The 15,937-nt window shown below is 50.5% G+C and overlaps 2 protein-coding genes and 1 long non-coding RNA gene across 8 annotated transcripts; 1 reads left to right on the forward strand and 2 right to left on the reverse strand.

The window, feature by feature from the left end:
• Window positions 1-60: 60 nt before the first annotated feature.
• Window positions 61-10,594, reverse strand: PIGO (phosphatidylinositol glycan anchor biosynthesis class O). Of its 6 annotated transcripts, XM_072606633.1 has the most exons (12): window positions 10,500-10,593; window positions 8,444-8,943; window positions 6,491-6,634; window positions 6,056-6,179; window positions 5,298-5,457; window positions 4,729-4,908; window positions 4,338-4,472; window positions 2,948-3,203; window positions 2,214-2,420; window positions 1,653-1,867; window positions 1,067-1,137; window positions 61-765 (listed from the first exon to the last, which is right to left on the reverse strand). In XM_072606633.1, the coding sequence occupies exons 2-12, from the start codon at window positions 8,940-8,942 to the stop codon at window positions 636-638; spliced, it is 2,121 nt and encodes a 706-aa protein (XP_072462734.1). In that variant the 5' UTR covers window position 8,943; window positions 10,500-10,593; the 3' UTR covers window positions 61-635. The 6 variants fall into 6 exon arrangements, 5 of the variants coding, with proteins under 5 accessions (XP_072462734.1, XP_072462731.1, XP_072462733.1 ...); XR_011966550.1 differs by having other exon boundaries at window positions 1,653-1,871; window positions 2,948-4,472; window positions 10,500-10,594; XM_072606630.1 differs by having other exon boundaries at window positions 61-545; window positions 2,948-4,472; window positions 10,500-10,594.
• Window positions 10,595-11,090: 496 nt separating this feature from the next.
• LOC140502713 (uncharacterized) lies at window positions 11,091-12,129 on the forward strand. Its single transcript, XR_011966552.1, has 2 exons — window positions 11,091-11,250; window positions 11,500-12,129. It is a non-coding gene; the product is annotated as an uncharacterized lncRNA (long non-coding RNA).
• Window positions 11,839-15,937, reverse strand: STOML2 (stomatin like 2). The gene is made up of 10 exons (XM_072606655.1): window positions 15,746-15,937; window positions 15,093-15,230; window positions 14,734-14,833; window positions 14,362-14,420; window positions 14,180-14,281; window positions 13,834-13,968; window positions 13,344-13,488; window positions 13,147-13,226; window positions 12,651-12,779; window positions 11,839-12,144 (listed from the first exon to the last, which is right to left on the reverse strand). Exons 1-10 carry the CDS (start codon window positions 15,788-15,790, stop codon window positions 12,007-12,009), a joined length of 1,071 nt encoding a protein of 356 aa, XP_072462756.1. The 5' UTR covers window positions 15,791-15,937; the 3' UTR covers window positions 11,839-12,006.

Here is a 15,937-nt window from a genome sequence, read left to right on the forward strand (position 1 = left end):
AGTCCCACCCCACAGGACAGAGGTATGTTCCCTCCAGCATCTCTCTTTCTTGCACACATACACATTTCTCCAGTGTTTTATTTCACTCTGGGCACACATAGCAGCTTACTTCCCCCACCAGGCCCTCACCCCAGATTTCTCCAGTGTGTCAGGGTCACATTAACCCAATCTCATTGAGGGAGAGGCAGAGTCATTTTGCTTGGTCAGGCTAAGAGAAAATCACTGGAGAGAACAGGGTCAGGCCCAATGTTTCTATGTAGCTGCTTGGCCTACTCCAGCCCTTCCAGAGGAGAGAATTGCAGCACAGACCTGAGTTCTCTGCCTCTCTCCAATCCTGAATATGAAAAGCCCAGTGAAGTCACTGCTATCATCTGGCTCCACAAGTGTGTGACCCATTGCTACAAGCCCCCTGAGAGTGGGGTACACACTCTGTCTGGAGTAGAGGATGCTGGTGACCCAGCTACAACCAGGGCAGTACAGGTCTCCACAGAAGTGGGTTGAGTCCAGCCAGAGGTCCTGCTCAGCAGGTTGTCTCAATCCTCGAACTGTAGGACAAGTCACATAAAGGTGAACTCAGGGCTTACTTGCCCTGGGAGAATAAGGGAAGGTTGGTCCCAAGGTCCAGGTGACAAAAGCTACCTCTCCTGGGACAGAATGAGCTGTTTGAACCAGGACCCCACAGCTCTGTCCACCCACATCACCAGGGCCACACCCAGAAGGAGAGCTAGACTGCTCACCACAAAACCCACAGCTTCAAAGATGAACCTACAAGCAGAGATGCAGGGACATTAGGATGATGCACCAGGATAGGGGGACATTAATAGAAACTAGTAGGTTCAGTGAAGGCTAGCCTTTTCTGCCCATTCTCTCTCCCTCCTTACTCTGACACTCTGGAAGGATATACCAGGTCACCACCACCCATCTTGTAGAAGGTACCTCTCTCCATTTGCCTTTTACTTTGCATCTGAGCAGAAAGAAACCCAACGAAAATCCTCCACCCATCTTCTCATCCAACTGTGGACCCCACCCACCCTATATTCCTCCCGTATTGAGAACAGTCACTCACTTGGGAGCAAACACCTTCCAGACCATGAGATGCCTCCGAAGTATAGAAGCTGCCAGAACAGAGGCTAAGACCTTGAGGGGAAGAGGGAATGGATAAGAGAAGCGTGAGGATAACTAGGATGGGGGATGGAAGTATAAAGAGGAAAAGAAAGATGAGAGATGAAACTCTCAGAGGAGAAAAGCAGAGGTGCCTATCATAGAAGCAGCACTGACTCATGTTCTGTGGGCCCAGCTTCTACTTCAGACTTGTCCACTAACTTGTCCACTAACTAACTTAGGGAAGTCATTTAACCACATGAATCACAGCCACCTCATGGATAAAATGGTGATTTTAAAAGTTGTTAAAATTCTGCAATTCCTCATCTCATCAGAGTCCTGCATCCTGGGGATAATGCTAAACAAATTACTGCCCCCTCACTTTGAGAAAGAAGTGATAGTACTACTTTTTCCCCCAAAAGCACCAATAGGGCATAAAAAACCAGACTGTAAAGTGGTATATAAAAGTTAGGAATTACTAACTCTTCAGCTTCCTTCCCTTGAAATCCCCAGCTGTATCAGTTAAAAGCATACCAGTTAATCATACCCACCTGTATACCTAGGATAAAGAGGTACTTGAGGCCCAGCTGCAGGAGAGCAGCATTGAAATGGTAAGGGGCCTCCCGGAGACGCATCTCCATCAAGGGCTCCTCCTCCTTTTCTCCCTCCACCTCAGCCCCACTGGGTAGGGGCTTCTTCTTCTTCTTTTTTGCAGAGCCTTGGCCCTCACACACAAAGGGCCAGAGCAAGAGCAAGGGGCAGCCAACTGCCTCCGAGGGTGAGGGAAACATAAGTCTGAGGTTATCTTAGGTTTCATAAACAAGCCTTGATCCCCACAGGACAGCCCCACCCTGATAATTCTGTGCTTTAGCCAGATCAGGCTAGGGGCTTGACAAAGGATGAGGCTTCTCTCTAACAAAAGAAGTTTCCCAGGGGCCTGTGTCTCATCATTCCTTGGCCAGAAGTTTTACCCATTGAACAAATGAGATCAAAGGATGGACAGAAACAACAAGGTGCTTCCCTCCACCTTTGTGCCACCACTACCACCACTGCCCTCTAGAGTCTCAGGCTCAGTCCCAGGAGTAAAAAATGGAGGCTGGGGGATGAGATACCTGAAAAAAGAAGGTGGGAGGCAAAAGTGTTGGCCCCCACGAGCAGAGCAGGCAGCACAGGGGATGAACCATGCCCCTCAGGGAAGCCCACAAAGGCAGCATTCCAATGGATAGCTGGAAAGACAGGTTGATGGCCTGTGGAGTAGAAGGTCTGAGTGGCTGTGAGAGCCCAAGCGGAGATGGCTAGCCACGGCACAGAAAAGGGACCTGGAAGGAGACACACAACTCATCACCTTAACATTGTTACCCTGCCCCCCCACGCCACAATGTCACATGATTTCCCTGTACCCTGCTACATGAACATTACTTCCTATACTCTGATCCTGCCCCCCACCTTGCATCTGCCTCCTATGCCTAGTCACCCTGATCTAAAATGCCCCTTCCTCCCATAAGGTCACAGCCATAGACAAATGGTCACCTAACTGCCTAGAGAACCAGTGGGGTACAACTTCTCCAAAGGAAGCAGTCTTGGAGAGGGTAGGGGGCAAGTGTGGAGCAGGGGAGAGCACTTGATCCCTTCTTCCTCCCAAATTCTGATAGCCTTTGAGATCTAGTGAAGGCAGCACCATTATGGAATGAGACCAGATGTAAAGATCACTGAAGTAGGCCTGCTATTACTAAGGATAGGACAACTTCTATCCCAGCCTCGCTGGTTCACCTGGGAGTGTAGCTGTCCCAAGGGCAAGGAGATGGATATTCTAAGGGAATCTACAGAGGACAGCCTTGCTGCCTACCAGAACTTCCAGCAGGGGTCCCAACAGCAGCGGCGAGCAGCTGTAAGAGTAGGAAACTCTGCAGGAAGAGGATCAAGAAGGCGAGGCTGATCCGCTCAGTGTGCAGCAGCAGCAGTGGGAAGGCCAGCAGGGCAAGAGCGGTCACCACGGCAGCAGAGTATACACTCCCCAGCCCGTAGGCAGCCACCGCCATTGATGTCTGGCCCCCACCCCCGGTCAGCTTCCCCCTCAGTGCCTCCTGCATTCGACGGTAGATCTGAGGGACCACGTAGTCCAGGTCAGCCTGGGAGGCTGGGGGTCCCACAAAAGGGACAATGATGGGGTTGGAGCTACTTGCCCCAGTCTTGACCAATACTGTGACAGGCTGCCAGAGTAGCAGCCCTAGTCCTATGGCCGCCAAACCCAGTACAGCCCGTGGCAACCCTACCACAGCCCCAGACACCAGGGCTTGTAGCCTGGGAGGTGCCTCATCTGAACCTGAGGCCAGTGCCCAGTGGGCAGCAGTCCCCAGTGCCATCAGAGGCAATCCCCAGCGCACAAAGAGGACTGGAGGTGCAGGGCTATTAAGATTCCCACAGCGGCGTAGCCAAAATCGTACAGATAGGACCAGCACTCCTAGTGCCCCTAGACATGCCCCATACCAAAGGTTCTTGGCCTGGCCACCACCCATTGCAGCCAGAGGAGCTAACCAAGGTGATGACTGGCAAACAGGTGTCTCTTCTGGGCAGCGATGGAAGAGACTGGAGAGGCGTATACACAGGAGCAGGCCAACCAGTAGCCCCAGGGCCCGTGGACCCTCCCGCCGCATTGTGGATGGTGTGGGGGAGCTGAGACAAGGAGCTGTGGGCCACCCTGTCAGGAGCCGGCCCTCCCAATGCAACTGAGCCACTAGAAAAAGGGACAGTGAACGCAAAAGGAAGGGGGCTGCCCAGGCCTCAGCAAGGACAAAGCTGTCAGAAAAGAGGGCAGCAGAGCGGAGGCACAAGAGCACCATGATGGGCAAAGGGCCTGGGAGAAAGACTGCCATTGGCAGCTTCCCCCTCGACTTTACAGCCCACAGGAAGGTCATGAGGGAGATGGCTGCTCCCCCTGCACACAACAGAGTTGGCTCTAGCCCACTCCCTCCTGCCATCAGTCCCCCAGCTAGCAAGACAGTCCCTCCCAGACCCCAGGCCACAGACCTTAGGAGCAGGTAGTGGAAAGGGAAGTCAGGGGAGTTGGCGAGCCCAGAGGTCACTAGGCAGAGAAGGCAGGTGGAGGCCAAGAGTACAGTGCCCACTATCATTCGGGCTGGGCGGAAGCGAGCCCATGTCTCTGTGCAGGCTCTCCGCGCCCCCCGCAAGAACAATCTCAGCTGGGAGATCAGAGCCTGTATGTCGGCCTCTCTGACCTCTTCAGCCTCCAGCTGATCTAACAGTCGCTCATATTCAGAGGATGCAGAGGAGAAGAGGTTCTGAAGGCGCTGAAGCTCCTCAGGGGGCAAGTCCTGGGCAGCTAATGAGTAAGCATGAAGAAATCGGGATACCTGGGAGAAGGGAACGTGGAAGAAAATGGGAAAGAGAGGTATAAGGCATGGGATGGGAGTGAAGGGGGAATAAAACAGATGAACAGACCTCCAGAGAGCCCCAGGGATAGAATCCACACCTTATATGGGATGAGGAGGGACAGAAATGGGTCAGAGGAAGTATGAGGATGACAGGGTCAGCTTGTGGGCTTTTGTTCAGGTTTATAACTCCTAAGCCAACCAAGTCCCTGTCCCTAGGGAGCGCTAGCCCCTCTACCTGTTGGGCATTGAGATAGTAGGCTGAGGCCTGGGCAAGAGCTGTAGCAAGAGGCTGAGTATCTCCTTCCCCTGAAAACAGGTCCACCATCACTTCTCCTATGTTTCCAAAAGGTATGGGCAGGCCAAGCAGAAGGGCCAGGGTCGGCACCAAGTTCACCTGAGGAACCACTTCTGGGTCCTGGAGGCAATAAAACCAGAGGGAAGAATGAATCAGTGGAAAGGGCAGAGGGAAAAGGTGAAGAAGAAAGGCCACTTTATAGTCCTAGCTTAGAATACAAAGATGGAGAATGGGGGAAAGAGCATTTAAAGGTGATAGAGATGAGTAAGAGTGTGTGTGGGGGAGTAGGATATCTAGAGAGAAGGGGGAAGTGATAGGAAGGTGGTGAAAGTATGAGGAGAGCAAAATTATATCTGGAGGGGATAATGTGGAGAAGGCTTGTAAACTGTGAGGAAGAGGATGAAACAGTCACCTAATGGACACTGAGATCAGAAAGAGAAAAAATTCAAGGGGGCCAAAAGGAAACAGGAAAGACCTAGGCAAGAGAACCAATGGTTTACTGCACTTACCTTCAGGGGAGTCCTGGAGAAAAGGGGCAAAGGGCTGTAGAGAAAAAGCGCAGCCATGACTTCTGGCTTGCTGTCCCCACCATGGTCTCCTGTCTCTGTCATTCCATGATCTCCAGCCACCACCAGCAGTGTATCATTCTCCAGTCGCTCCACAAGGGTCCTGATTGCAGGGCACCGAACAGTGGGGAAAGAGAAGGGGCCACCGGGAAGATCCTAGCCTGGTGACCCCTGGCAGTCCCTAAAGAGAATTCTCAAGGATTTGTGGTTTTACAAAGTACTGTTACCTTGTTTGACCCTGACATGATAACTCAATGAGGCAAGCAGAGTAAAACACTTTCCTATTTCACATATAAAGAAACTGAGGTTCAGAGAAGTTAACTGTTCAGTCTAAAGTCCCATAAGTAATTAAGTTCCATGACCCTCAGGCTAGTTTTCTATGGGATCCAACTTACTCCCCAGAAAGATGAAACCAGGGACAGCAGAGTATTAACCAAAGTCCGAGCAATGAATTTCTGGTCCCATAAGAACTTCAACAGAGACCCAAAAGATACCCAGAAAACTTCTCCCTCTCCCCCAACCCTATTCCCACACCATACTCTCCCCCGGAGAAAGGAAGGCAGTCTCTCTGATCAGATCATGCTCTGCTTCAAACTAAAACACACACACACATACCATTTCCTAGGTTACTACTATTTCTGTTCCATAATCAATTAGGCCCTACCTCCTGCCCACAACTGAAGTTCTCTAGTACAACTTACTGAAGCATCTGGTCCATCTGGTTGAGCTTCTTGGCCATCTCAGGATGGTGGGGACCATGTTTGTGGCCACAATGATCTACACCCAGGAAGTGAGCAATCAGCAGGTCCCAGTCACCTCTGTCCACTGAAGAGACCAACACTGAGAAAAAGAGCCTTATATCCCTCCTCAATTTCCCAGTCTTTAATATTTCTCTACCAAGGGACACATATTATCCTTATCACCCAGGGCAGTACCATCCAAAGGACCTCAAAGCATTACATCTTTGCCCCTCTACATACTGTAGCTCAAAATCAGATCCTATGTATGTCGGATCTATTTCACAAATTGAGTACTGGCACTAGCTTCTGAGAACAGGACCCAAATATAAGACTGATCTATCCCCACCCCTCCCTTCCATCAGAGTTGAAGTCTGGATCCCAGTTGGGATTGCTCACTGGTAGGGTAGAGGTGCTCCAGAATGCCATTGTCCACAGTGTGTAGATCTTTGACATTGAAGGATGGGAAGAAGAAAGCTTGAGAGAAAGCTCCTGGGAACAGGCCCTCCCAAGTGTCGTCCCCCATAAAGACCACTCGTTTCCCTGTGGCATTGGGAGAATCAGGGAGATGTCAGGCACTGAGCAAAGGAAGGGACCATATGAAAACTGTTTTATAGTGCTGTTTCATTCTACAGTTCCCTCTTTTTTCCTTCTCCCACCAACACAAATCCTTTGCTCTAATCATGTCAGTCTGCTCACAAGGCTCACTGTCACTCTTATACCCCAGCCTTTGCTTACATCATTCATCATCTGTAATACCCTCCCCTACTCATTGTTTATCCAAATCCTAACCATCACTACAAATGCATTTCCAGTTGTATCTCCTCCAGGATACCATACTGGCCATCCTAATCCACCAAATATCTGGAATGATGATTCTAGTCCGATAAAGCATAAATACCAAATGACATCAGTCAATGACCACAAACAATCCCATCCATCAAACAGCTCACATTTCTTTTATTGTTCTCTACAGTTCATCTAACTGATGGCACTGGGGATATTTCATAAAAGAAAGTCATTTTCCTCAACTCTGCTGTAAATTCCTTGGAGGCAGGGACCATACCCTTATTATTGCAGCAATTGCCTGAACAAAGCTTAGCACAGAGCTGAGTACACAACAGGGACTCAAACTGCCTGATAAAGTGTAGAGAGACAGATAAAACAGTAGGAAAGAAGCCCAAGATAAAGAGGAAAGTGGAGATTCTGTGAGGAGGAAGGTAAGGCATGAGAGCAATCTGTGTAGTATATTGGAAGAAGGAACTGGAGGTAAGATTGGAAGTAAGAACACCTGTGACCTCAAGTCACAGCTCTTCCACAAATTAACTGTGTGATCTTAGGCAAATCCCTTCACCTGACCAGCAGAGTTCATCCAGAAAATGAAAAAAATTCATCCAAAAAACTGAACTAGATCAGAGGTGGTTCTATGTTTTTTGTGTGCTATGGACCTCTTCATCAGCCTGGTAAAACACATGAGGCCTTTTTTAGATTAATGTTTTTAAATGCATAAAATGAAACACATAGGATTGCAAAGAAAATAAATTACATTTAACACAGTTAACAAATATATATTTTTTAAAAAGTTCATGGACCCCGGGCAAGGAAATCCTGGACTAGTTGGTCTCTAAAGTTCCTTGCCACACTAACCTCTATGTCTTAACAGCAGTTCAAGTGCTTTGAGTTTATACTCAAGGGGTCTGAGCTTAAAGTTCAATGTGAATCAACAGTGAGACCAAAAAACCAAAAACAACCCTGTGATTTTAGGGTAAATTAAGAGAAATATGTATAGTTTAAACACCAGTAACTAAAAGAAATATAACCACAGGAGGTAACTGTACTCTCATTGTACTCTCTGGCCAAACAACACTTGGGAATGTTGTGTTCCCTTTTGGGTACCATGACATCAACATTAAAAAGGACATTAACAAACCAGTATACGTACAGAAGAGAATGACTAGAATAATGTGTGAAGGTCTGAAAATCATTTCCTATAAAGATGGATTAAAAGACCTGGGGACATTTAACCTAGGTAAAAGAGTCTAAGGAAGGTGTAATAGCTATCTTCAAATAGCAAAGGACTATCACAAAGAAGTATGTTTACTTTGTAGTTGCAAAGAACAGAACTGGGCACAACAGGTTTAAGTTTCAGAGGTAGACTTTCTGATGATTAGCATTGCCTTGGAAGGTCATTACTAGGGGTATAAAAGCAAATCTGGATGGCTACTTGTCAGAGTGTTAGAGAAGGGATTCCTCCTTGAGTGGGAGTTTGGTCTAGATGGTCTCTTTCAACTCTAAGATCCTAAGAAGTTAACGTTCTAAGATTCTAATATTCCATAACCTTATTAGACTGACCAGTGTTGTTGAGCTGAGCAATGAGGTTATCTTCTTGGATGGCATAGCTAGCAAAGTTGCTCCCAGCATCAATGAAAGTAGGTAAAGAGCCTGTGGTGAGGGCCTTGAGTCGTTGCATGGTGGTGGTGGGTGGATCAGCCAGGAACCGGTAGAGGCGAGCATGTTGTGGCTGGGTTTCCAGAAGGCGCTGTATGGAGCCCAGTCTTCCTAGGAAAGGCTGCGGGGCAGGAAGGCCACCTGGCCAAGGCTGCACAAAATCGAATCGAAGTGCATCTATCAACACTACCACAGCTCGGGAAAATCGGGGAGCTGTCCAGCAGGTCCCTGGCTCACCGCGGCCACCTCCCACCAGAGGTCCCTTTCCAGGCAGTTCCTGACAGCTGCTATGATTGGTAAGCTCCAACCGGGTGAGCAGGAAGCCACTGGTGAAGAGGGCAATGCCAGCATAAAAGAGGAAGCAGACCCAGGCCAGGAAAAGAAGTACCAGGGCTTTCAGCATTCTGGAAATCAGGAAGACAGACATACATTACTTAGGTTCTCACTTCTTGCTCACTGAAACTCTTGTGCAATCTCTCCTTCAATCTCTCCCTTCCTATATTTCTCCCCACACTGTTCCTTCTTCTCCCACCTCTCTGTTTACCCTCCTGTAAATCTTCCAAGGCAGACTAATCAAGGACAGTAAAGGTGCAGAAAACAGGTCCTCCCTTCTTCAATCAAATTCCAGTTCAAAGTCACTACCTAACAAGCCTTCCTTGAGCCCATTCTCTAACTCAACAGCACAACGTCACCTTCCATTCCAAATTTGATGGACTATTATAATTATTGAATACAAATAATTCTATCCTGCTTGACATGGGCTGTCTGTAAAATTGACTAGATGGCCTCTCTGGTCCCTTCTCACTCTAGATCTATGGATCTAATGATTCCCATCAGACTTGAGAAATTCCTCCTAGTGAGGGCCTCCTTATTCTTTGGTTAGAAATTACCTACTCTAGCAACTGGGCCTATACCAAGAAAGCAGGAGATTAGGTAATGATAATAATAGCGCCTATCTCCTGGGGTAGTGGTGAGGATAAAAGCAAAACATGTGTAAAGTGCTTTGCCAACCTTAAAGTACAACGTAACGTTAGCTATTATAGTATTGTCATCAGACAGAACAAACCTCTGACAGTGAGGGTTGGATGATGCAAGGTGGCATGTGTCTGATTCTTAAAAGCAGTACTGGCTGAAAAGAGGGAATGGGTGTTCTGAGCATACAGGACCCCTGTCTCGCATTTTATCGCCAATTATGGGGTCTAGGACCATACTACATAAGTAGCATGAAGAAACTGGGATACCCCGAGAGAAGGGATGGCGGAAGGGCAGCTGTGGGCCGGGGACGGAGGGCGCACCAAAAGTGAGACCCAAGACATCCCCAGGAGCTCCTTCTCTCTAACCACCGACAGGTTCGGGCAGTCGCAGCGCGGGGCCCTCGGCTCGGAATGCTCCCCCAGAAGCCCCGCCCGCCCCGCCCTCTGGGGTTCAAAGTCACCCTCAGCCGCGTCCCACGCACAGGCCACACCCCCACCTGGAGACAGGAGGCACGAGGGACGGGGAGGGGAAGCGGGTGGAAGATCGCCCAAGGTGGAGGTCGGGGAAGGGGCACCCAAACACACCAACAGGAGGAGAGGGACGGAATGCCTGGGAGGAAGCGGGGTGCTGCGACAAGGCCGCTGGGGACCACGGCAGGGACGAGAGCTGGGGGGTCGGGGGGGAGTGGAGCGCCTTAGGAGCGTGGGTGACAAGGGGTGGGGTGCGGGCGCATGAGGACACGGAAGGGGGAGGGATGGGGGGCAGGAGGGAGCGCGCGAAGGGAAGGCCGAGGACCGTCGGGCACACCTGCGGCAGGAGGACGACGGACAAGGAGGACGGACGGGACGTGCAAACACAGGGACCCCAGCTGCCCTCCCCGCCGCGGGGAAGGGGGTCAGGAAGCTGGGACTACCAAGGGGCGTCCCTCCCACCCGGCCAGGGGCACCAGGGGTCCCCGGCGAGATCCCTGGGAACCCTCAGTCACCTATGAGCAGCACCGCAGGCAGCCGGAAGCAGAGCGCTAGGAGCCGGAAGTGAAGCCTCGCTTCCCCAATCCCCACTTCCCCCGCCCACACACCATAGAGAAGAGCGCGGACAGAGCTAGAGTGGAGCGCAGTGCCCGGAGCGCCCCCTGCCGAGGACACAGAGGCGTACACAGAGTTGAGGGAGCGATGGAGAGAGACTAGAGGTGGGGGTGCCAGGGAAAGACTGGGGGCCTCCCAGAAATCACGAGTGGTGAAGGGATCTTCTTTCTAGTCTTGGCACCCCCAGCAGCACAGTGCCTGGCAATAGGAGGCACCTAATAAACGTTTCTTAAATAAATTGTGGGCTCCAACTCCTTCCTCACCTCCAAATCACCATTTTAAGTTGAATTGTGAGGTGAGGAAGTTCTAAAAAACTTGAAGGTCCTTTCATACTGCACACTTCCCCAGAGATAGCACTTGTCAAGCCTGTGACACCCCAAATGGCTATACTCTGGCCAAACCCCTCACTAATTGGGGGCCAAACCTCCTTCTAAATAGGGGCAGGAGGAAAGAGATTAAATGAGGAATCGTGTGGCTTGTGTGGAGGGGACTCTTCAGTTGTCTTCTTTTCCCTTCCATCAGTGTTCATGCCCTTTGCCGTGTCCAGCTCTAATTAGGTCAAACCTCAAAAACAAAGGGAGAGGAAGGAGAGGCTACTGCAGAAATCAGGGTGAAGCAAAATCAGGCCCCTGGAGTGGACCTATATGAGAGGTAAATTGATGCATATGTTTAGTTAGGGTGGGATTGGTCTTAAATCTGTGGAGGTGGAATAAAAACAACAGAGTTCCTCATACAAACATATAGCCTCCTCCATAGGCAGTTGTATCCCATAAATTTAACCTCTGATCTCCCAAGGCAGCATAAAACAGAGATTTTTCTCTGTGCCGTGCAACATACCCACTCCTACATGGGTAAATGAGAAAGCAGGGGGCTATAACAAGGATCCCACTTTCTGCCCAGGTCTTCTCAGCAATATGATGCAGACCACAATCTCCAGCACGCATCATGAGTGAGGCCACTCAGCATGCTGGGAAACAAAGTCTAGTCCTCCTCCACTGACAGTTCCTTATAGGAGGAAGAGTGAGTGGAATGCAGAGGCAGTATGGAGTTTCCAGTGTTCCTTTTAAACCCTCACACCTGCCATACTTGCCATAACAGTATCAACTTCTGAAGGAAGAAAAATGCTCCCAGACCCAACATGAATATGGAGTGTGCAGAAGAAGGGTGACCCACGGCCCCACAAACTGTAAAACCAGTTTCCTGAAATTTCCCCAAACTCCACAGCAATGAGGCTGCTTCTTGAAGGTGTCCCACTAGATGTGTTTATTACATGATTAAAGTTCAAATAAAAAATAACCAAGATCTTGGCTGAGGGATCCAGAAATGTTGCGGGCAGGGGGTAAGGTGGGTCCTAGATCAGCAGCCTCCCCCAGGACTCCCAGGTTCCACAGGCCAAGCCAGGTTCTGCTAACTCAGTTTTACACGATCCAGCTCTTCTTCCAGACCAGTGCTCGCACGCTGGGCCACCCTGATGCTTCCATCAGAGGCTGAATTTGGTGCTTCAGTTGTGGAGGTTTTGGCAAGGGCTCCATACACACCCATAGCCTGGGATTGGAGACAAACAAGGTTATGAGACTGGAGTGGGTATTACTGGGTCTAAAAAATAGGGCAGGGGACAGATTATGGAAATGGGGGAATAAGAGACAGAAATGAAGGAAACATAAAGATATGGGAAACCAGGGAGAGGAGATGCATGTAACTATTGTAGGCAGAGGACAGACAGTAAAAACCTTAAGCTTGACTCACTCACAGGCTGAGAAAGAGAAGTAGGAACTATGGTGAAGAGTCATTCATATATGTGAGGTGGGGAATGGGCATTTCATTGGGAAGGAAGGTACCCAACTTGAAAATGAGAAGGACAAGGCTATCTGCTGTCTCTCCAGGAAAATTTAATTCTTTTTGATTGTGGATGTGAACCTCAAAAGGCCTTCAGGAAAAGGGTGAGAGATATTGGAAACAGTCTCTGGAGGGCATCTCCCTGGAGTGACCTCAGAGACTACTTCAATTTCTGGTGGAATTTAGCTAAAATGGGGATGTTGAGGGATTCTAACCTGAGCCACCATGCTGGTGACATCTCCAGGATTAGAAGGTAGTAGGATGGTGTTGGAATCCTTTGCCAATTTGGAGAAAGCGCTGACATACTGTTCTGCCACTGTTAGGGAGGCTGCTGCATCTCCATTCTGTAGTCACCAAGGGTACAAGGTCAGGAATTGCAAGAAATATAAACAATACATAAGGGGTCATTGGGAAATGAGATTAGGAAATATGGGATAGGTGACATCAGGGGTCAGAGGAAACAGGAAATCAGGAGACCACAAGGATTTCGAGTCAGAGAACATAGGTTTAAGGATGCATTTTAAGAATAAGTCATGGAAAGTGGGAGGTCACAGATCATAGGAGATGTGAGGTCAGAGATGAGAAGTTCAGGTTAGAGGGACCACAAGGTCAAGAGAACCCCCAAAAAGTACATAGGGGAGCACCTGTGGCTGTCCTAAAGAAGGTGTCAGACAAGGAATCTCCTACCTCATCTCCGATTAATTCACTCACTTGTTGTGTCAGAGCTGATGCCAGGATCCGTATAGCCTCAGCTTTGGCCTTTGCTTTGGCCAGCACTGCACTGGCCTCTCCTGGGGGAGGCAAAAGCTCTGTGTCAGGGCAAGGGAAAATGTGTTCCTGGCCAGTCACTATAAGGACACTATAAGTCTGCCCAGATCATACCTTTCTTTACTCACACCATCACTGACCTGCTGCCTGGTTGATCTGCTCAGCTTTCTCTGCCTCAGAGGCCAAGATCTGTGCCTGCTTCTTTCCCTCAGCCACATTGATGGCAGACTCCCGAGTTCCTTCTGACTCAAGCACTGTTGCACGTTTCCGACGTTCTGCCTCTACCTGGAAACAGGGCCATCCCACCCCACGGTCACTGAGATGACAGACCTAGCTCTCAGGCTATCAGGGATAATACTCAGAGACATAGCCATGCTCTTTCATCCCAAGGTCTCAGGGGTGACTGAATTTGGGGGGTTGAAGAACTTGGATGTGGAAACCACAATCCCTGCAGACAGAATCTCCCCAAGAAGATGAAAGAGCAGGGATTGGGGCTAAAAACCAGGAAATCCGTTGCCCTCCTCACTAGACATTTGAAAAGGATGGTTCTTGTCTCTATAACCAAAGACCGTTCTAGGGTTTCCTGCTCTGGGTTGCCCCACCTTTCCCAGAACCAAGCCTTCCTCCAACCTGCATCTGCATGGACTCCTTGACTCGAGGAGGTACATGGATGTCCTTGATCTCATAGCGGAGGCAGCGGATACCCCAGTAATCAGAGGCCTGATTGATGGCATCTACAATACTGGCATTCAGTGATTCTCGTTCCTGGTATGGAAGAAAGACCACAGGTAACATATTTCCTCAGTAGGAGCCCTGTCCTAAAGAGCAAGGATAGGCAGACAACCTGACACCCTTCCTTGACTCCCCCTTACATCATCAAGACACCAAGGGAAGACTAAATACAGCAAGGTATGTATAAAAGCACCTTTACACTCTTACCCCCAGTGACCAAAAGCTGTGACCTGACTCCACTCACTCGGAAAACTTTATCCAACGAGAGCTTTCCAAGCTCACTTCTCATGGTTGTCTGGGCCAGCTGGGTAACTGCATACTCCGGATCTTCTACACCATAGCTTGCCTAGGGAAAGGTTGGTGATAAGGATCATGACATCCTGAGGGCACAAAAAAATGCCCACAAATTTGGAAGTAGGAAAGCACCTTGTAAGGGTCCATGATGCGTAAGTAAAGGACTCCATCAATCTGTAGCGTCACATTATCTGGGGGAAGAAGAAGGGAGCAGGTCAGGGTCTTTTATCCCTTGGCTTCCATTCCATACCTCTCTGTTACCCCTAAAGCCCCTCCTTCCCTCCCTGCTGTACCCTTTCTCATTTCATTTCTTCCTTCCCCCTTTCATCTCCCCATCATGACCTCCCAGTTGCTTCTCAGTTCTCCCATGTTCAGAGTCATTTATGTTCACATTAACTAAGAGTTGCCCACACTCGTTATAAATATAGGATGACAGTGGTCGCTCTCCTTTGAGCCTTGGCACCCTCCTTGTGCCTCTTGACCAAGGAAGGGTACCCTCCTCACCAAGGGTTACAGCTGACTGTTCAGGCACATTGATGACAATCTCCTTGAGGCTCTGGACATATCGTATTCGATCCAGCACAGGGATTAGGATGTTCAAGCCCTGGTTAAGGATGGGAGGAGGAATCAGGGGCTGTGGCAGGAATTAAGACCCTGAAGGAACAGTCCCTACCCTAGAGCATTCAGTCTGTGGGTGCTTCTAGATAACCCACGAGTGTGGTCTCCTCCACTGAGAGAAAAGACTGCCGTACCTTTTCTATTTGTACCCCCATTCCTTGGTACGATGCTTTGCCTACAGTAAGTGCTAAATAAATGCTTTATTCGTTCTTTCGCGATCAGTGCTTCCCCCCCAGCAATCTCACCGGCTCCAAAATACGGTGGAACCGACCCATCCGCTCCACGACCCACGCCTCTTGCTGGGGCACGAACAGCACCACCGTATTTCTGGGCAGGCCCGAGGCTGCACGGTGCTGGGCGGGGCCCAGCCAGGCTCTGGGGCGCTGGAAGAAACGAGGGTAGACATGAAGGTGCGGGCCAGGACGAGGGGCAAGGAGGAGCCGGGAGGAAAGGGGGGAAGCGACTCCCGAGCCTGCAAGATGCAGCCCTGACAGGGGTCGGCTCCGCGGCGCGGGGTACCGGCTCCATGGCGCGGGGTACCGCAGGCCGAGAAACGCTCCCGGAGGGGGCGGTAACGGCGCTGACACACGGGGTGCGGCTCACGGCCCCGGGAATCTGTAGCTGGGCCTCCTAAAAGGATGGGGGGATGGGCACGGGGCGGCCGGGGGTGGGGGTTACAGCAGGAGGAGCCCCCAGGAAGGCACGAGGCTGGCCGCGGCAGGTGGCACGGGGGTGGGCGGCCGGAGGTGACCCCGGCCCACGCGTAGGGGTGTGATCTCTGACCCCACGGTTTTCCCTTAACAGCGACCTATCCCGCCCCCACCTTCCCCAGGGAGTAAAGGGAGGAGGGGCACGACCTCTGCCTCCGCTCCCCTGCGGTCGTGAGCCTCATTCTCACCTTGAGCACCAGGCCCCCGGCCCCCCGCGCCACGCGCACTAGCATCTCCCACCACCGCCACGGCCACGGCCTGACCTCCGGAACCACCGAGACTCGGCCTAGAACGGCGCCTCCCCGTCGCCGGAGCGCGTGCGCCGCCTTATACGCCCCTCCGGAAACACTTCCTTCTCCCGCTTGGGCTTGAGCCAATCA

The sequence above is a fragment of the Notamacropus eugenii genome, chromosome 1 (assembly GCF_028372415.1).
Source record: "Notamacropus eugenii isolate mMacEug1 chromosome 1, mMacEug1.pri_v2, whole genome shotgun sequence".
Lineage (NCBI taxonomy): Eukaryota > Metazoa > Chordata > Mammalia > Diprotodontia > Macropodidae > Notamacropus > Notamacropus eugenii.